General features: G+C 47.9%; 1 protein-coding gene across 4 annotated transcripts in view; it reads right to left on the bottom strand.

Moving 5' to 3' along the window:
* ZDHHC14 (zinc finger, DHHC-type containing 14) overlaps window positions 1–21,401 on the bottom strand; it is a 293,070-nt gene that overhangs the window by 42,859 nt on the left and 228,810 nt on the right. For all 4 annotated transcript variants that reach the window (XM_010840869.1, XM_010840871.1, XM_010840870.1 and 1 more), the window contains exon 4: window positions 170–307. In XM_010840869.1, the coding sequence (XP_010839171.1) occupies window positions 170–307 (138 nt within the window). The remainder of the gene's footprint in view (window positions 1–169; window positions 308–21,401) is intronic.

The raw sequence follows: 21,401 nt of genomic DNA, 5'->3' as shown, positions 1-21,401 counted from the left end.
AGGGAGGGGAGAAACAGAAAGCGGGGGCAGCTGGAAGTGAGGAGGGGGCAGGGAGAAGGAGAAAGAGAAGAGAGCCCAGAATGACCAAAATCTTAAATCAAAATTAAATCAGAAAACTGAAGTCAGGCAAATGGTTACATACGTAATCTGATTTCGCCAGCATACTTACGAAGGATGACGTGGGTGATAACGAATGCAAATATAAAGACTGTCAGAAAAGACAGAGATAAAATAAACATATAAAAAAATCTGTAGTTTCGTTTCCCCACACAGTTGCCTACCCAGGGACAGTGGTGATCAAATCGTTCTGAAATGAGAGGTAGAAAGAAAAAAAAAGGAAAATCAATTAATAAAATGCTTTTTTACTTGAGGAAGCTCCCCCTCCCATTCTCTGATAACATAATAAAACATTCTGTTTGTATTTCCAAATGCACCACTCAGAGAAACGCGCAACATTAAGACACATGAAGAATGCAATAATTTGACAAAACTTAGCTGTTTTGAAAAAACAAAGGATGTGCATTCTATTCTTATTACAATAGAAACTCAAAGATTTCCCTCTTTTGTACAAGAAAGCTCTTTGGTTCATAGAATAATCTTCCCTTAAGATGGTAACAACACTTCTGATGGTAACTGCCGGGCTGGGTGGGGCTGGGGCTCTGCCATTCACGGGTGTGTGGTGCTGAGCGACCGTCTCTCATGGTAAGTGGCCAAGAGAGAGGTCTCTAGGAGCCTAGGACAGGACACAGGGACAATCCCGGTTCTCCCATTCCAGTTACTGCTGTTTTCCAAGAAATGTCCCTGCCATTTCAGTAGTCATAAAAGAATTTATATCATTTTTTAGTGATCTCTGATCTTCAAATAATGTAATACACCTGATCTTGTAGTCCACAACTCTCAGCTTCCTTACCTGTCAAACAAGGATACCATATAGAGTCCCGTGGGGCCAAATACTCTCTGGGAAAGCGTTTTTTTAAAAAACCAGCATGTGGTGCTTTATAGCTTGTGAAGAGATGTCACATACGCCCATCCATTTGACCTTGAAACATTCTCATGAGGATAATGATGCTGCTACCCTATGTTACAGATGAGCGAACTGTGGCTCAGGAGGGAAGCTGCCTGCAGGGCCCGTACGGCTCAGAGGCAGTGGAACTGGGGTTGAGGTCAGGTCTTTCTCAGGGCTCGTCCCGTCTTGCCCATGCACAGGCTGCCTCGAGCATTTGGAAAAGACAGAGCGCTGGCTTGGGGCATTTTTATCCTGTTATCCCAAACTCTGTCCTCCCACCCTGGGGATTTCACCAGAGTCTGTAAGGCGTTTGTGATTCGCTCTTCCTCTTCTGAATAATGGCTAAGTGCTGCTCTACTTTTCAGCTGACCTTCTACTCAAAAGGCCTATCCGAGGTGTCTGATGCAGCCACTCACAGCAGACCACCTGCCACGGGAAAAATGCTAAGCTTTGCACTTGGACTTTTATCCAAGCTTAGCTTTTACCCAAATCTCACATCTCTCTCTGTGTGCTTTGAAAAGATACTGAGAAGGCTGTGAGGTGGGACTATGTAAATTAACATTATAAAGTTATGCAAGGCAGTGTTTCCTTCCTTTCCGGTCACCTATTATAAATCACTCATCTCATATTTTATATTCAGTGCAAGCCTGTGTGTATGTTAGTCACTCAGTCCTGTCTGACTCTTTGCAACCCCACGGACTGTCTGTCCATAGGATTTCCCAGGCAAGAATAGTGGAGTGGGTTGCCGTTCCCTTCTCCAGGGGATCTTCCCAACAGAGGGATCAATCCTGGGTCTCCTGCACTGCAGGCAGATTCTTTACCGCTGCGCCACCTGTGGGAAGCCCAGTGCAAGCTTATTTCTTGAAAAGGTCATGAAGATGCCTGGAGACCATGGTGGCAGAGGAACTGTAAGAGTCATCATTGTCTGCGAGCGACAAAAGCAAGCAGCAGCTGGTCACCCCTAGAGAAATCTCAGAGCTCACCAGCCTGGTGACAACTCAATGGCCTGTAAGATGCTGACACTGAAAGGAAAGCAACTCCTATGGTGTGTCTGTGTGAGTTACAGTTCAACATGTTACCAACGCCACACAGCTGGAAAAGTTATAGTGAAAAGTGAAAGTCGCTCAATCATGTCCGACTCTTTGCAACCCCATGAAGTATATATGGTCCATGGAATTCTCCAGGACAGAAAACAGGAATGGGCAGCCTTTCCCTTCTCCAGGGGATCTTCCCAACCCAGGGATCAAACCCAGGTCTTCCGCATTGAAGGTGGATTCTTTACCAGCTGAACCACAAGGGAAGCCCTAACACATTAATCCTTGCGTAAAACAACCTCATTTCCCCAAGTCAGTGATCTGCATGGGGGTGCACTGGAAAAGTCTATAGGGAACATGTACAAAGAGAAAAGAAATTGGGATCAACTGAATTTTCCTAAGAGTCTGAGGCTGTCATTTGAGAAACCTCTTTTCTGCTTAACACACGCCTATGGAAGATGAAAATGAGACATGGAGGCTGGGGACACAGAAGGCCAGGTCAGGGTGGGACCTCTGGTTCCAGCTGTGAAAGCTGATCTCCAGATGCCAAGTGCGTGGCGGGTGAGCCTGCCCACTATAGCCAGAGTTGCCCACCAGCAAAGGAGACATCAGAGCTGGGGAGGCAGAATTAACACGATGGATGCCCCCACTCTAAGTACCAAGGTCTTAATGGGGCACCGGGATCATTTCTATGGGATCAGGGGGTAGGTGTATTCTTAGCTTAGAAAGCTCACCGTGAGCTAAGCTAATGCACTTTCCTGAGGGAGGCAGAGCTTCTAGGGAAGGAAAGCAACAGATGATGCACATGAAACCCCTGGGCACAGGGTCTGGGGGCTTTGGAGACGAGCAGTCTCTCAGGGTGGGTGTGAACGCCTGGCTCTCCGGCAGCCCTGAGTGGAAGCAATTTCCATTTGGAAATTTGCCTTATTGAAAACCCTTTCCTTGGCTGACAAAATCCCGCTAACAGTGTAGGCTTCCTGAGAAAGACTTTGACTTAACGGTTTTCATGGTCTCCTTTGTGACTGTTGGATACTTGGTGGTAAACGAGCCTGGTGGGTCAGTCAGTAAAGCGTCTGCCTGCAAAGCGGGAGACGCGGGTTCCATCCCTGGGTCGGGAAGATCCTCTGGAGAAGGAAATGGCAACCCACTCCAGTGTTCTTGCCTGGAGAATTCCACAGACAGAGGAGCCTGGTGGGCTACAGTGCATGGGGTCACAAAGAGTCAGACACGACTGAGTGACTAACACACACACACACACACACAAATGAGCCTGAAAGCTGGGTGTGCATCTCTGTGGAAGAAGGATGCTCAGAGCCCAGGGCCACCTCCCAGTCTCCTCTAACCCCGAACTCTGGTGCCCTCCTCTCTCCTCTTGATTTCTAGGGTGTCAGGGTGTGTCATAGCCTCGCTCACCCCAGGCTATGCCTGTGCCTCTTTTCTTGCAGACTCTCTGTCTCACCCAATAATCTCTTTATTATTATTATTATTATTGAACCTGGGGGACCCAGGTTCAAATGTCAGCTCTACACTGATGATGTCAGAACAGCCGCTGCCGCCTTCCCCCACCTTATCTAAAAATCACCTTATTTATTTTTACTTGCTTTTGTCTGCTGACTCTACTCCAAGCCTTTAATAAATGTTTGTCGAGGACTAAGCCCTCAGCTACCCCAAGGACGTCCCCATGAGCAAGCACATTGCCCAGAGTGGCAGGGCTACCGGCAGCCAGGCTGGCTGGCTCTAGCTGCCTCCAGAAGCCTCGCCCACCAGCCCCCACTGCCAGGGGGAAGTGTCCCCGCGAGCCCCGCACTACATCAGGCGCCGGGACCACTGAGACGACCTACAACAGTGTATCCAACACCCCCTGGCTTCCAGGGGTTCCTTGTCTCATTGGTGAGGACACTTCAGCATCCAGACACCAAGAACGAGCGTCTAACAGAGGGACATCGAAAACAGTGATTTCTGTCTGCTTGCGACGATGGCCGCACACAGCATCCTTCCTGGAGGGTTGAAGGCGAGAAATGGAGCGGCAGGAGCTCAGCCTGGGTGAGCCGACACACGCGTGCCTCCCAGGGACTGAGTGAGGCAGGGGCTGGCCGGGCGAGAACACCTGCGGAAGGGGCACTGCTGGCAACGTGGTGGCGTGCAGCCACAGCATCTGAGACCCTTCAAGCAACCATCATTAGAGGGCAGTCTGCCATTTTCCGTGTGGGAAGACTGACTGGTGTCCCATGCCCTAGCGGTGAGGTGGGTGTGTGTGATGTCCTAACCCATCGTGTCTGACTCTTTGCGACCCCATGGACTGTGGCCCGCCAGGCTCCTCTGTCCATGGGATTTCCCAGGTAAGAATAGGGGAGTGGGTTGCCATGCCCTTCTCCAGGGGATCTTCCCCACCCAGGGACTGAACTCGCATCTCCTTCGTCAACAACACTGGCAGGTGTTTTCTTTACCCACGAGCCACCAGGGCAGCTCCGTGGATGAGATGAAGGCTCTTTAAAAAAAAAAAAAAAAAAAACCGCTTTAGACTTGTTACTCTGAGATCTGAATCCTGCCAGAAGGGTGTGGTTTCTGCCCTTGCAGCCTCTCTGGAGGGTTCCTTTAATCGAATGAGGAGCCCTTCCCGAAGCCAGGCTCTTTGAGGGTGGGTTCTGTGCTCAGCTGTGCTGAATGGAGGGACAGAGCCTGAGGGCAAGAGGAATGGAACATGGAGCACAGGGTGGCAGGGGGCGATCAACCCAGAAATTTATCTAAAATAATGTGAAGTTGGAGTCAGCCAGCTGGAGCACCCTGCGCACACCTTGGTGGGCATCACGCTCCCTGTTGTGGTTTGTGGTCTTCTTTCTTCTCCTTCCCCAGGTAAGGCCTTGAGGTGAGAAGCCACGTTGAGTCCCCTAACAGCCCCAGTGCCTGGCATGAAGCACACGCCCGACAGATACGCACTGAGCACAGGAAGAAATGCCTTTAACTGCCTTTGGCAGTTTCCTCTGTGATTGCTATTTCTGCCCGCCAGGTGGAGAGACTGGAATATTCTGATGAAAGATGAGATTTCCAGGTGGTGAGAATCCACCTGCCAATGCAGGAGCGTCAGGAGACCCAAGTTCGATCCCTGGGTGGGAAAGATCCCCTGGAGAAGGGAATGGCAACCCTCTCCAGTATTCTTGCCTGGAGAATCCCATGGACAGAGAGCCTGCAGGGCTACAGTCCATGGGGTCGCAAAGAGTTGGACACGGCTGAGCACACATGCACACAGGCACAGGAAAGGGCAGGGGACTAGGAAATCTGAAGATGTTCAGAGAAGGCTGAGAGTTGGAAGATGTTGATAGAAGTAGAAAAGAGCTGAGGGGACGGTTATTAGTGTGAATCAGCTCTCAGAGAAGCAGGCTCTGTCCGGTCTGGCAATGGTGGGAAGCAGAGGTGAGTTTATTAAAAACCTCTGCTTGGGGCTATTGGGAGACCCCAAGGCTTCAGCTAGAATTCTAAATCAGGAGGAATTCCAGGCAACTTCAGAGTCACCAGATCCTAAGTGGAGAAAGGAGATTCCATTAAAATGGCCAGTGGGAACATAGCTCAGGTGGAATTATCTTGGGAACCCCAAACTCTAAATACTAATGAACAGGACATTATCAATGATGATTAACCCTACCATTCACTGAGGGCCATTCACTTATCCAGCCCCACGAGGTAGGTGCTATCCCCATATTTTTCAGAGGAGGGCGCTATTGAGCCAACGGAGGACCAGCAGAGGCTGAGCTGAGGGACTAGGCCACTCAGACTAAAGGAAGATTTGATTTTCCAAAGAGATGGAATATGGAAAAGAGGCCTTAAAAAGAAGGAGAAATGAAGACATATTAAAACTGGACAGAGGTAGAAAAATGCACTGAAGTATTAAGGAAAGCATTAAGGAAGCATGTTTGTAAAAGCTGTGTTTGAAGGTTGCCAGTAAAAGGAATAAAAGTGTTTGAAAATGTTAAGAACTTGAAATCTCCCAGAAGTCAGGCCCCCAAGAGATAAATAAAGTCATATCCTCAGGCCAAGCAATTCTGAGTTTTCCATAGTAGTGGTCCTGGGCTCCATGGACTGCATCTCGAGAATAGTCCTCCCAACTTCTCTCTCTGAGGATGTCTTGAGAATCATGTGAAAACTGCGATGTAAAACTTCTCATTTAAATGTTGCTGCTAAGCTGCTAAGTCACTTCAGTCATGTCCAACTCTGTGCGACCCCCATAGACGGCAGCCACTAGGCTCTCCTGTTCCTGGGATCCTCCAGGCAAGAACACTGGAGTGGGTTGCCACTTCTTTCTCCAATGCGTGAAACTGAAAAGTGAAAGTAAAGTTGCTCAGTCCTGCAGACTCTTAGCGACCCCATGGACTGCAGCCTACAGGCTCCTCCATCCTTGAGATTCTCCAGGCAAGAGTACTGGAGTGGGTTGCTATTGCCTTCTCCGCATGTAAATGTTAATTACATTTAAATTAAGTTAAATGTTTTTAAAAGTATGAAGTGGAAAATTACTTTTCCTTGAAACCTAGGATTTTTCTTTTCCCTCCAAAATTAGAAAAATGTTGTCTCATGAGGTATCTTTTTGCTCTTTTAGCATGATGAATGCTGAGATCTAGTGGTACATATTATTACCAGGCCTTTATGGTTCCCAGGTAATTCAAAGAATTATATAATAGAAACACTTAAATATGAAGCTAGCCAAAGTATTAGAGGAATATATTCTTAGACACTAAATAATTCACGCTGTTCTAAATCTTTTGGTAAAATCTAAGTAATAATACCTCGCCACTGTGTTTAATGACTGGTGAGATTTCTGGAAAGCAACCTCACCTGCTTACCCCATCTCCTCCTCCTCCTCTCACTTTTATCCAAACTTTCTTGAGTCCTTGCTACCTGCCAGGCACTGTGTTAAGTATTTCTCATGAATAGCATCACTTAATTCTCACAAAACCTGGTTAGGTCAGTACTATTGTGCCCGTGGTACAGAAGAGGAACGTGCAGACGGAGGAGCTGGCCTGGGAACCCAGGTGAACACTTAACCACCTGTTCCTGCCTCCCATGCCAGTTCCTTGCGGGTCACTGTGCCAGGTGGGCCCTGAGGACCCGGCCCCTTCCTCCTGGGGCAGCCCACTTGGGCCCCTGCAGCTCCAGGCTCCGCACATCGGCAGGAATGGGAACACGAGTGGAGCGCGGCCATGCCAGGACTGGTAGTTGTGCCAGTGGCCCCGTGGGCTTCTTCTGGTTCAGGGCATCTACACTTTGTGGGACATGGAGAAGACCTAGCTCATATCTGGGGGGGCCCAACCTCAAACGAGAAATGCTCTAACGTGTGAAAAAAGACCTCATTCTCAGCAAATTGAACATCAGAAGAACTGAACTTCTTATGGAGATGTCCAGATTTGACACACCTACTTGGCAAACACTGTTTATTGAGATGGGGGACGGGGGAGCCCGGTGAGCTGCCATCTATGGGGTTGCACAGAGTTGGACATGACTGAAGTGACTTAGCAATAGCAGCAGCACTTGGGTGCTATCTGGGGCAAAGGGATATATCAGGGAGGGTTTCTTACCTCCTTCCCTCTCACTGCTTCTCAGTCCCTTTCCTGAAAACGAGTTCTATGTGTTTAACTTTATAGAGGAATAAAACCAAGGAATCATACTAGCTGCACCTTCTCACCAGCTATCCATTATACACATGCACGCTCAGTCACTTCAGTTGTGTTCAACTCTTGGCAACCCTATGGAGTGCAGCCCACCAGGCTCCTCTGTCTATGGGATTCTCCAGGCATGAATGCTGGAGTGCCCTCCTCAGGGGATCGTCCCAACCCAGGGATCTAACCCGAGTCTCTTTGGGCTCCTGCTTTGGCATGCGGATTCTCTCCCACTAGCACCCCCAGGAAGCCCCACCCATCTTACAGGAGGTAGTGTGCACGTGTGGGTGCGACTGCCTCCATCTGTCCCGCTCTTTCCCTCTCCCACTGTGTCCGCAAGTCCACTCTCTACACCTGCATCTCCGTGCCTTCCCTGGCCTCTGTGATGGCCTAGAGAGGTGGATGAAGGGAGCCTCATGAGGGAGGGGATATAAGTATAATTATGGCTGATTCGAGCTGTCGTACAGCAGAAAGCAACACGACATTGTAAAAACTAAAAAACAAGCAAACGAAAAAAAATTTTATTAACTAACTCTGTGGGCTGAATGTATTAACACATCTCTTGTGCATGAGGACTTAAGTTTCTTTACATGTAAAAAGTTGGATGAAATAAGCTTCAAGACCCCTTTGAGATGTAAAATTAAATGTAAAGGGACTGTGTTTTATCTGTATCTATATGGATTCTTCGGTCCTGAGTCCTTACCAATGTCCCACAAATTAAGATTCTGCAGCTTTTAGCTCCATTTGTTAAAAAAAAAACAACTCTAACTTTTCAGTGTAAAACCAGTTAGTAAATGCAGAATTGTTGTAACCTTTACATTACAATTTAACATAACCTTGGACTGTACCCCCACCCCACCCCCACCCACATGGTTTCATTTGCCTCCGCCCTGGCTTTGCCACAACCTGGCACAGTGCTGAGAATCCTTGGGCATCAAAAGAGGGGGCTTGACCAACAGACAATGCCTCAAAAGGGCAACTTTATACATTTGTTTCCTCAAAATGTCTAGGTTTGTTTAACATGTGTTTTCAACTCCTGCTTCCAGTGTTGAGGAAATTCTGGGCTTCTAGGAGGAGAGACAAGCAGGCATGGGAGATGCATTTTGAAGCAACTTACACCCTGAGATAGATCTGCTGATCAGAAGACCCTCAGGTGCCCAGACCTCCCAGAGTCAGGGATTCCTGCGGCTCAGGCTGGCTTTCTGTGGACAAGCTCTGGCTTCTCCACTGTGGATACAGAACAGAAGCAGAGCTAGATGCAGACGGGCAGAAGGGGAATGTGACACTCAGAAGTCATCCGTAGGGCTTACCCAACCCCTCGGAGCATGCTGACTCTGCCCAGGCCTTCCACCCTCTGGAATACCTGCTTCTCAAGCTGCCTGGGTGGCAATTCGGGACATGTTTCTGGGATTCCACAATCCCCGTGTCCCTTCGGTTCAAGTTTTGGTGGTCCGCTGCAAACATCCAAGTGTGGCAGGACGCCGCTGGGAGTGGATAAACCCCAGTCCTTCCCCTCGAGCACACGGGCACTAGCTGAGGGTGCTCCCTGGGGCCTTTACGTTTCTCACTGACATATTTTCCGTGGGTGAGTTCACGCCCTCTTTCCAGCTGCCTGCTGGATGTTTCCACCTAACCGTCCGTAGGCACCTCTCACTCAGCGGGCCCTCAGCTGTGTTCATTAAGCCTCCCTGCTCCTCGCTAACCCGCCTTTTCTTAGTAAACGGCGCCCCCGTGCATCCAGCCGCCCAAGGTAGACAATGCATTCATTTCCGCCCTTGGCTCGCTCCCCTCGCGTCTGGCTGGTCAACGAGATAGTTCATTTTATCGCGTTACTCCTGCCATGTTTTCTGTGCTTCTGCTCCCTGACTCTGAAGGCCACTGCAGCCGTAGGCCCCGTCGCCTCTTTCTTGAGCCACTGTGAAGCCTTCCTGGTCGCCCCGTGTGTCTGTCCTCCACGCTGCTGCTGGAGGGACTGCCAAGCAATAAGACCAGGGCAGCCCTCTGCCTGTGTGCCCGGGCGGCTCCTGCAGCCCCAGCCACGATGTCTGCGGGGCTGACGCATCTCCTAATTCAGCGCCTGGGTGCTGGGAGGTCCACCTTTCCTTCCCCTTCAACTAGAGCAGACAGACCTGTATCGTACCTGCTTTTTGTATTGGTTTCCTCATTATATTCTATTCTCCTTTTTAAAATTTATTTATTTATTTTAATTGGAGGCCGGTTACTTCATTGTGGTGGTTTCTGCCATATATTGACATGAATCAGCCATGGGTGTACATGTGTCTCCCATCCTGAACCCCCTCCCACCTCCCTCCCCATCCCATCCCTCTGGGTTGTGCCAGTGCACTGGCTTTGAGTGCCCTGTTAAAATGTTTATTTATTATTTATTTATTTGGCTGCACTGGGTCTTAGTTGCGGCATGTGAGATCTTAGTTCCCTGACCAGGGATTGAACCTGGGCACCCTGTATTGGGAGCCACAGGACCCCCAGGGAAGTCCTCCATTTTCTAAAATGATCCACTATTTACAACCACTAAAAAAAAAAAAAAGTAACAATCAGCTAGCAATCAGCTAGCAAATGGTTACTGAGTTGTTCTAAGCAGTCCCAATTAAGTTTCCAATATTCCTGATACTGTATTCCAATCGTCATGGTATTGCGCTGTTGGTGGTGTGCTGTGGAAAGGACATGGGATTCTTAAGCTAATGGATCTGAAATCCTGATACTAACTGCCTATCGAGTGATGCAACCCAGGCAGGTTTCTGGGCCACTGCCATTGGATATGCCATTAAAGGTTCTTTTCCACTCAAATATTAGGGTTGTGTGGCTAAATAAAACCTGTCAAGAACTGAAGTCAGTTGTGCCCACTCTACACAAAATTAGGACACGCTGGCAGGCCTCTGCAATAGAAACTCTACACGTAATTCATAAGAACTGGCCCTCTTATAGACCCAGCTTAGGCCCACAGCTGACCCGTGACCCTAAAGCACTCCGAGACTTTGGAGTACCACATAAACACTCCCACCACTAGAACTGGGTCAGCAGACTTCTTAGACTCTAAATACAGTGTGCTGTTTTCTTGTTTGTTGCAGTTGTTTGTACAAACCATGCCAGCACTCTACTGAGTCACCACGGCCTAGTCAGCGGGTCCTTAACTACCTTCCTAAATACAGGCACGCAAAAGAACAGGTCAGAGTCTAACTGTCAGGACCGGCCGTGGGGGTCCACTGCGATAGGAACTATAAGGCATTTTGTTGAAAAATTACTCAGAATTTCAAGATGGCAAGAGCAGAACATGAAATCCGCTTTGGATCACCATACCAACCTGTTAACTATTAATATTTATGGCTTGGAAATGTGGTTTCTCTAATTTGTGACAGATGACTGTCTAGAGATTCCACTGGGTTGCCTGAAAGGACTTACAGAGGGCTGCTAAGAGCAAAGTTCAGGTAGGAAGTTGTGATTAATGAGGAGTTAATGGACTTCCCTGGTGGTCCACTGGTTAAGAATCCGCCTGCCAGTGCAGGGGACACAGGTTCCATCCCTGCTCCAGGAAGCTCCCACGTGGGCCCATGTGCCACAACCACTGAGCCTGCACACACAGAGCCTGTGCTCCCCAACAAGAGAGAAGAGCAAGAAAGAAATTGAGGAAGTGAAGTCGCTCAGTCGTGGCTGACTCTTTGCGACCCCATGGACTGTAGCCTACCAGGCTCCTCCATCCATGTGATTTTCCAGGCAAGAGTACTGGAGTGGGTTGCCATGTCCTTCTCCAGGGGCTCTTCCCAACCCAGGGATCGAACCCAGGTCTCCTGCACTGCAAGCAGACACCTTACCGTCTGAGCTACCAGGGAAGCCCAACAAGAGCAGCCACCGCAATGAGAAGCCCAAGCACCACAACTGGAAGAGCAGCCCCTACTTCCTGCAACTAGAGAAAACCTGCGTGCATAAATGAAGATGCAGCACAGGTAAAAATAAAATAAAAAATTTTTTTAAATTAGGACTCAAGCTTAACAATAGGCGAATATCTCTGTTTCACATAGAGAAACGTGGGGGCAAGTAGCAAAAGCCTCCTGGCTGATACTTGCTAGAGCTACCAAGCTCCCGTCCCCTGGTGGGGCGGGGAGGGGGCTCACAGGGTTCTGCCAGCCCGGGGGAGGTGTGATGGCATGAGATTGATGAAGGGGGACCATGTGAAGGAGAACACGTGATGCAGAGCAGCAAATGTTAACCCTGCCCATCCTCGCATGTGCTGTCTTTCACAAATAGCAGGAGCTCTGTTTTTAACCTCGAGAGCACCAATTCTTCTTTTTTTAATTTCCTAAAGCTTTGAAAAATCTAATGAAAACCAGGGTCCCTGCTAGCCTCATGCACTCACACCCAGCGTTTTACATACAACTTCCTGCAGCCTATTCTTAGTTAATAGTGGACCTGTTGGTTTAGTTTGCTGAAACTGAAGTGACTCATTTCGACAATCGATTTTCCAAGTTCAGTTGTTCTAAGAAGGTGGACAGGCAGGTGCCTACCTTTGACTGGCTTTGCTAAAAGTGCCATTCTCAGGCCCTGAAGGGACACACCCCAAACCCCAGCCCGCTTGGGGATGGCACTCAGCTCGCCCCAGATAACCACCACAGGTCATCAGGCACAGGTCAAGAGCTGCTTTACATACAGGAAGGGCCTATGTTTATTCGGGGTTTTCCAAGCTAAGGTCTGTGATCAAGTAGTGGGTCATAACATTAATGCAGTTGGTCTAAATTAACTTTTTTGGCATTGAAAAAAGAATAAAACAGAAAATACCAAGGCATTTCATATACTCAAGTTCTGTTTCATTAAACTATCTGAGTATTTGTGTACATTGAGTTCCCATGTAAAATGCATTCCTTACTGTGAGTTGCAGGGGGGTAACAAGTTTGAAAGCTATTGATTTATTCAAATTTGTAGCTGGCACATAACAGGCCCTCAAACATTTGTTGAGTAAATAAACACACATATATATATATTATACCACTTCCCTTTGTGGCTCAGTTGCAATGTGGGAGACCTGAGTTTGATTCCTGAGTTGGGAAATATGGAGAATTCTGGCCTGGAGAATTCTATGGACTGTAGAGTCCATGGGGTCGCAGAGAGTCAGACATGACTGGATGCCTTTCAGTTCACTTCATATACCTATAACAGAGCCTAAATACATCATGAGTCATTTAAAACTGTCATTTCCACCCTCCCAGAGCTGTATCAGGGTCCCTGATCACACTTAAATCTCTTTCCTCTTGGCAATTAAAAATTTTCATTTGTACTGCTGGGAGGTCTGAGGGTATAAGAAGTGAGTTTTGTTTATCTTAGACTTGGCGAAGGAAACTTTCTTATTTTAGTGGAGAACAGTAGCCTAGTCATTGAGCTAAAAAAGTGACAGGCTTTTCTCTTTTTAAAGAGATAACGGTACTGTGGAGAGGTGAAGCAGATACAGGCAGGGGAGTATCCAGCTTTCCTTTTCTCCTTCCTCCATCCCTTTTATCCTTCCCTCCTTCCTTCAGTTCGGTTCAACTCAGTTCAGTCCCTCAGTCATGAGTGACTCTTTGTGACCCCATGGACTGCAGCACACCAGGCTTCTCTGTCCATCACCAACTCTCAGAGCTTGCTCACATTCATGTCCATCAAGTTGGTGATGCCATCCAACCATCTCATCCTCTGTTGTCCCCTTCTCCTGCCTTCAATCTTTCCCAGCATCAGGGTGTTTTCAAATGAGTCAGTTATTTGCATCAGGTGGCAAAGGATTAGAGCTTCAGCTTGAGCATCAGTCCTTCCAATGAACATTCAGGACTGATTTCCTCTAGGATGGACTGGTTGGATCTCCTTGCAGTCCAAGGGATTCTGAAGAGTTTTCTTCAACACCAGTTCAAAAGCATCAATTCTTCGGTGCTCAGCTTTCTTTATGGTCCAACTCTCACATCCATACATGACTAGTGGAAAAACTAGTTGACTTTGTTGGCAAAGTAATGTCTCTGCTTGTTAATATGCTATCTAGGTTGGTCATAGCTTTTCTTCCAAGGAACATGTGTCTTTTAATTTCATGGCTGCAGTTACCATCTGCAGTGATTCTGGAGCCCAAGAAAATAAAGTCTGACACTGTTTACACTGTTTCCCCATCTATTTGCCATGAAGTGACAGGACTGGATTCCATGATCTTCATTTTTTGAATGTTGAGTTTGAAGCCAGCTTTTTCACTCTCCTCTTTCAGCTTCATCAAGAGGCTCTTTAGTTCTTCTTCACTTTCTGCCGTAAGGGTGGTGTCATTTGCATATCTAAGGTTATTGATATTTCCTCCCAGCAATCTTGATTTATCCAGCCCAGCGTTTCTCATAATGTATTCTGCATATAAGTTAAATAAGCAGGGTGACAATATACAGCCTTGTTGTACTCCTTTCCTAATTTGGAACCAGTCCTTGTTCCATGTTTGGTTCTAACTGTTGCTTCTTGATCTGCACACAGGTTTCAAAGGAGGCAGGTAAGGTGGTCTGGTATTCCCATCTCTTTAAGAATGTTCCACAGTTTGTTGTGATTCAAACAGTAAAAGGCTTTGGCCTAGTCAATAAAGCAGAAGTAGGTGTTTTTCTGGAACTCTCTTGCTTTTTCTATGATCTAATAGATGCTGGCAATTTGATCTCTGGTTCCTCTGCCTTTTCTAAATCCATATTGAACATCGAGAAGTTCTGGGTTCATGTACTGTTGAAGCCTAGCTTAGAGAATTTTGAGCATTACTTTGCTGGCATGGGAGATGAGTGCAATTGTGTGGTAGTTTGAACATTCTTTGTCACTGCCTTTCTTTGGGGTTGGAATAAAAACTGACCTTTTTCAATCTTGTGGCCACTGCTGAGTTTTCCAAATTTGCTGGCATACTGAGTGCAGCACTTTCACAGCATCATCTTTTAGGATTTGAAATAGCTCAGCTGGAATTCCATCACCTCCACTAGCTTTGTTCGTAGTGATGCTTTCTAAGGCCCACTTGACTTCACATTCCAGGATGTCTGGCTCTAGGTGAGTGAGCACACCATCATGATTATCTGGGTCATGAAGATCTTTTTTGTACAGTTCTTCTGTGTATTCTTGCCACCTCTTCTTAATATCTTCTGCTTCTCTTAGGTCCATATCATTTCTGTCCTTTATTGTGCCCATCTTTGCATGAAAATTTCCCTTGGTATCCCTAATTCTCTTGAAGAGATCTTTCCCATTCTATTGTTTTCCTCTATTTCTTTGCATTGATCACTGAGGAAGGCTTTCTTATTTCTCCTTGCTATTCTTTGGAACTCTGCATTCAGATGGATTTATCTTTCCTTTTCTCCTTTGCCTTTTGCCTCTCTTCTTTTCACAGCTATTTGTAAGGCCTCTTCAGACAACCATTTTGCCTTTTTGCATTTCTTTTTCTTGGAGATAGTTTTAATCACCACCTTCTGTACAATATCACAAACCTCCATCCATAGTTCTTCAGGCACTCTGTCTATCAGATCTAATCCCTTGAACCTATTTGTCACATCCATTGTAAGGGATTTGATTTAGGTCATACCTGAATGGTCTGCAGACTTCCCTGGTGGCTCAGATGGTAAAGCGTCTGTCTACAATGCGGGACACCCGGGTTCTAGCCCTGGGCCGGGAAGATCCCCTGGAGAAGGAAATGGCAACCCACTCCAGTACTACTGCCTGGAAAATCCCATGGACAGAGGAGCCTCAGGCCGCAAGGCATGAGGAGCCTGGTAGGCTACAGTCTACGGGGTTGCAAAGAGTGGGACACGACTGAGCGACTTCACTTTCGCTTTCTTTGAATGGTCTAGTGGTTTTCCCTACTTTCTTCAATTTCAGTCTGAATTTGGCAATAAGGAGTTTATGATCTGAGCCACAGTCAGCTCCTGGTCTTATTTTTGCTGACTATATAGAGCTTCTCCATCTTTGGCTGTAAAGAATATAATCAATCTGATTTCGGTGTTGACCATCTGGTGATGTCCATGTGCAGTCATCTCTTGTGTTGTTGGAAGAGGGTGTTTGCTATGACCAGTGTGTTCTCTTGACAAAACTCTTAGCCTTTGACCTGCTTTATTTTGTACTCCAAGGCCAAACTTGCCTGTTACTCCAAGTATCTCCTGACTTCCTACTTTAGCATTCCAGTCCCCTATGATGAAAAGGACATATTTTTTGGTGTTAGTTAGGTCTTTATAGAACTGTTCAACTTCAGCTTCTTTGGCGTTAGTGGTTGGGGCATAGACTTCAATTACTGTGATATTGAATGGTCTGCCTTGGAAATAAACAGAGATCATGCTGTCGTTTTTGAGATTGCATTCAAGTACTGCATTTTGGACTTTTTTGTTGATTATGAGAGCTACTCCATTTCTTCTAAGGATTCTTGCCCACAGTAGCAGATATAATGGTCATTTGAATTAAATTCACCCATTAATTAATGGATTAATCAATTAATCACCAATCCATTTTAGTTCACTGATTCCTAAAATGTCAATGTTCATTCTTGCCATTGGCTGTTTGACCACTTCATTTTACCTTGATTCAGGACCTAACATTCCAGGTTCCTATGCAATATTGTTCCTATGTAAAATTGGAGAAGGGAATGGCAACCCACTTTAATATTCTTGTCTTGAGAACTCCTTCCTCCAGCAAATGTTAACTGAGCAGCCGCAGGCCAGGGAGACACGGGTCGCTGAGAACTCTTGGTGGGGAACAGACAAGAGTTGCCCTTAGGGAGCTTACTCATCCCCTGGGGGCAGAAGTGAAGAAGTGAAGTCGCTCAGTTGGGTCCAACTCTTTGCAACCCCATGGACTGTAGTCTACCAGGCTCCTCCATCCATGGGATTTTCCAAGCAAGAGTACTGGAGTGGGTTGCCATTTCCTTCTCCTGCGGGCAGAGACCATCATAAATAACTAATCAGAGCTGTGAAGGAGCACAGAAAGCCCAGGGAGGAGTGTGCCTCCCTGGGAACCACCCCAAGCCCACCTCGAGGGGTGGCCAGGAGTCCACAGAGAGGATGTGGCTTTTTCCAGGAACTGAGAGGAGGCCCTTGGGCTGGAGACCAGGCCGAGAGGCATGAGGTGGGCAGGCTCGGATCTGTGGACCAGATAAAAGGGATGTTGGCTTCCTGCCTATGAGCCACCAGCAGTGGCTCTTTTAAGGAGAGAGGTGGTGTGATCAGCTTCTGTTGGGGACGGGAGCAGGTGGATTGGATAGTGAGAGGAATGGATGGTGGGAGTCCACTAGGAGACCCCTGTCCGAGCAAGGTGAGAGGTGATGGTACCTTGCGGTTGGCCCCACCAGTGGAGATGCATCCACCTAGGAAGAAACATAGGGTGTGTTTGCCTTGTACAACCAACGGCAGTGTAGGGACTCAGCGAGGTGGGGGTTCTGGGGGATGCTCATCTGGGGTGTCTCTAAGCTCCCCAAGTGCCTGGAAAAGAGATGCATCTGCAAGTCTGAGGCTCTGAAGAGAAGTCTGAGCTGGGGACCTGAGAGCAAGACACAGACTTCAGGAAGGCAAAAGGCAGCAAAAGCGAGGTCAGAGATGAACACACAGACCCCCAGAGACACGAAGCCGGGAGCCGCACACAAACGGGCTCGTAGGCACACGTATGGGGAGAGCGAGACCAACAGGAACAGACTTGCCCTGAGTAACTGCTTGTGGCTTTTCCGGGTATCGAAGGAAAGTATTTTTAAAGCCGAGTCGCAGTTTGACAATTTCAGGCAGAAATGAGGTGAGCATTCTTGGTCAGATAAAAATAAAACATGGCCCAAGATCCTCTCCTCTGTGTTAGGTCCAGTTTACCTTTGCATTAGAAGTAGACCTGGGTGCCGCTCACAGGCCCTGTGGTTGAATTCCATGGCAGGGACCCAGGACAGGCTAAAAATACGCCCGGGCGCCCCAGAGGGCCTGCTGCTGAGACCTGCCTGTTGGTGAAGGACACATTTTCCAAAACATGGCAGAGGACATACAGTCTCTTTCTTTTGTTGAAAACAGTTTTTAAATACATATAAATAAATGCACAGAATAAGAAAAGACATGTTTTAAGATTTACTTTTAAATGCATTATTTAATCGGAGAAGGCAATGGCACCCCACTCCAGTACTCTTGCCTGGAAAATCCCATGGACGGTGGAGCCTGGTAGGCTGCAGTCCATGGGGTCGCTAAGAGCTGGACATGACTGAGCGACTTCACTTTCACTTTTCACTTTCATGCATCGGAGAAGGAAATGGTAACCCACTCCAGTGTTCTTGCCCGGAGAATCCCAGGGACGGGGGAGCCTGGTGGGCTGCTGTCTATGGGGTCGTACAGAGTCGGACACAACTGAAGCAACTTAACAGCAGCAGCAGCATTATTTAACATTATTAGAGTCTTCTAGCAAAGCGCTTTTCTAAAGTACACGTGGACTTACTGGAGAGAACCTGACCCAAATACCCAGAAAGCACCCCCAGGACTGGCCCTGCAGGTTCTACTTCCCATGAGGGTTGTATTTCTCATCCTACAGGTATAAATTAGCCTCTGGCTATGACCTGGCTGCCCCTGTAGTCTGACCAGTCACAGAGTCATGTGCTGAAGATGAACATGTGGGCAGCCTCGCTTCGCAGGTTCAGAGTGAGAGCTTGGCTAATGGAGCCTTTCCCAAAGGCTGGCTCTGAACCTGAGGGGCCAGCAAGCCAGGACCCAAGCCTGCAAAGAGCAGGGCTGCTCTGCGACGGCTCTGGGGCTGTCCCTGCTTGCCAGGGTGTGAGCCAGCCTTGCCCACTTTTTCTCCTTTGTGTCTGCGAGCCTTCCCCCATCCCTGCCTCCTGGGGCTGGTTATGAGGTTCCCATGGTGACAGGCGTGAACAAAACGAGGCTCCGAGAACCTCACAGGGCAGGCAGTTTACTTGACGGCGTCCACTCGAGGTCTGGATTCTTGACGCAGGCAGGATCTACCCAGGTCAGCTGCCTGCGAACAACAGCACTGCGGAGGCGGGCGGGCTCCTGCCTTGGGCCTCTGTGACGCCAGGGAAGGACTCTGTCGGGAATGTCTGAAGCCTCCTCTGGTATGAGCACTTGAGGACTCACCCTACCAAGTCATGGGCAAGACTCCTACACATGCCTATTCGGATGTTATCTGTGAGTCTTTCTCTCCAAGGAAATGCTGAAAACTTTCAGCCAGCCACTCGAGAAGACTGCACCAGCCCAGCCTGGATGCACCTCTGGGGTCCCCTTGCTCGTTCCCTGACACCTTGAGATGAGGCTCTCCTTCCTCTAGGTTTGCTAAAGCACTTGCCCCAAGCCCAGTTTGTCCACGGATGTCCCTTGTTTTGTTATCTGTGGGCTCTTGCAGGGCTTGCTGCTTCTTCTCAACACTGCTTCCACCCCTCTGTTCTCTGTCCTGAGGCCCCAGGATAGGGGAGGAGACACTTTCTGCTTAGAGCAGGATTGACAATGGACTTATGAGCAGGAGATCAAACCTCACACACCACAAAGCTCACGCTGCTCTTCACGACATCACTGTGTAGACAGCTGGACAGAAGGGAGGAGTGGTCACTGTGGCAGCAGGGGGCGTTATAGATGACAGGGCTGAGTCTGCCCTGTGGGCACAGCGGGCAGCCCGGGCAGCTCTGGGACAGCCCTGTGAGAGGTGAGGGACATCTCCCTCCTGTGTCTCCGCCCCAGATGGACGGCTCTGATTCAGCACCTTCATCACCACATCCATCTCATGAGGTTTCACTTCCTCTCCACGTTTGCCTCTCTTGCCCCGTCCCTTTTGTATTTCTCTTCCTACTACTTTCTAGCACTTCTTTTTCTCCTTCTCCCCACCCCCCTTTTTTTACTTCTCTGTGTCTGACTTCAGACACCAGCCAACCATTCACACCTGGACACACACGGTGCCCAGTTCCCTGAGGCCAACATTGCTGACTCTGGGCCCTTGTGTTTAAGTTTCTGCAGATCCCATTCTGGATCGAGAGCCAGAGGGTTCTGGTGCTTAAAGTGAGTTATGCACTCCTTGAAAGAAAAGCTATGACAAACCTAGAAAGCATATTAAAAGGCAGAGACATCGCTTTGCCGACAAAGGTCTGTATAGTTGAAGCTATGGCTTTTCCAGTAGTCATGTACAGATGTATGAGTTGGATCATAAAGAAGGTTGAGCACTGAAGAACTGATGCTTTTGAACTGTGGTGTTGGAGAAGACTCCTGAGAGTCCCTTGGTCTGCAAGGAGATCAAATCAGTCAATCCAAAAGGAAATCAACCCTGAATATTCACTGGAAGAACTGATGCTGAAGCTGAAGCTCCAATAATTTGGCCATCTGATGTGAAGAGCCAATTCACTGGAAAAGCCCTTGATGCTGGGAAAGATTGAAGGTGGGAAGAGAAGGGGGTGACAGAGGATGAGATGGTTAGATGGCATTACCGACTCAATGGACATGAGTTTGACCAAATTGGTGAAGGACACGGAAACTTGGAGTCCATGGGGTCACAAAGAGTTGGACACAACTTAGCGACTAAACAGCAGCAGCAACAACAGTAACAAAGTTCTTTATAGACTCAGGTCACTGTGTCATGATTCCCTGAAAATACGTGAACTCGATTTTTCTTTCAAAGCATTAATTTTCTAACATGGGGAAATAATAATGTACTCAGGAGACAGGATCAAACACTCTTCTTTGCCCCAACTCCATGAATTTAATGAAGCACTGAGTCCCGTGGCTTTTTCCAATATTCCTGGAATCCATCCACGACTATGACCCTCGTGATAGGGTAGCAGCAGCCCTCACACCTGTCCTTGGCCTCGAGTTATCACCAACCAGTTCACTCTCTGCAATGCAGACAGAAGGCACTTTCTGAAACACGTGGTTGATACACCCACTCCATTGTCCCTTGCCCTTGGGATAAGATTGAATTCCTCAGCATGACTTGGAAGGCAAGTGCTCACGTCCTGCCCCTCCGCCTGCAGTCTCCACCTTCTCTAGTCCCTCTAGTCTGCCTGCCTCCTGCCGCTCTGGATCTCCACACAGGTCGTCCTCTTCTGACGTGTCCATCAGATGGCAGGAGCCTCTGATGCTCCCACAGGTGTGCAGGCATGACCGTGTACCACAGGTGTTTGTGAATCTGCCCGGGTTCCCCGGTAGGGAAGCTCTGCAGGCAGGACTGGGCTGATCACTGTCACCATCGTCTCCCCAGAGCCTGCCTAGACAAAGCCTGGCACGCCAGCAACAGTCAAAAGATGTTCCTTACACAGGAGAGTGAAGGAAGTGCTGGCATGGCATGTGTACAGCCCTGAAGGACCATTAGCCTAGAAGTTCCCTGCTTCCCCAAGCACAGCATTATAGTAATTCCAGGCACACATGCTGGTGATTTCCTGTCCTCCAGCAAATATTCAGCATGATTAAAGATGGAAAAATGCATTTTTGGTTCAATTCATCGGACTTAAAAACAAACCCATAAATCAGTTAGTAATAGCCGATAGTTTTTTAGGCACAAACAGCTTGGTTAGAAAACTGGTTACTTCTATCACAGGATAAAGGGCACAAGGGCATGCCCTGCTACTGTGATGTTGCGAATTCAGTGTGTAAGAGCCAAGAGTCAACTCTGTAACACTTATCTTATTTTTGCTAACTTTCAATGAAAAGGCATGCGATCCAAACCATGACAAAACCCTTGTGGGACTTAGAAACAATCTTGGCTTCAAGTTTTAAGACAATATTATATTATCTTTTGTGGGAA

The sequence above is a fragment of the Bison bison genome, unplaced genomic scaffold, assembly GCF_000754665.1.
Source record: "Bison bison bison isolate TAMUID 2011002044 unplaced genomic scaffold, Bison_UMD1.0 scf7180017864148, whole genome shotgun sequence".
In the NCBI taxonomy this organism is placed as follows: Eukaryota; Metazoa; Chordata; class Mammalia; order Artiodactyla; family Bovidae; genus Bison; species Bison bison.
The sequence above is the reverse complement of the archived record's forward strand: the minus strand, read 5'-3'. Positions and strand labels throughout refer to the sequence as shown.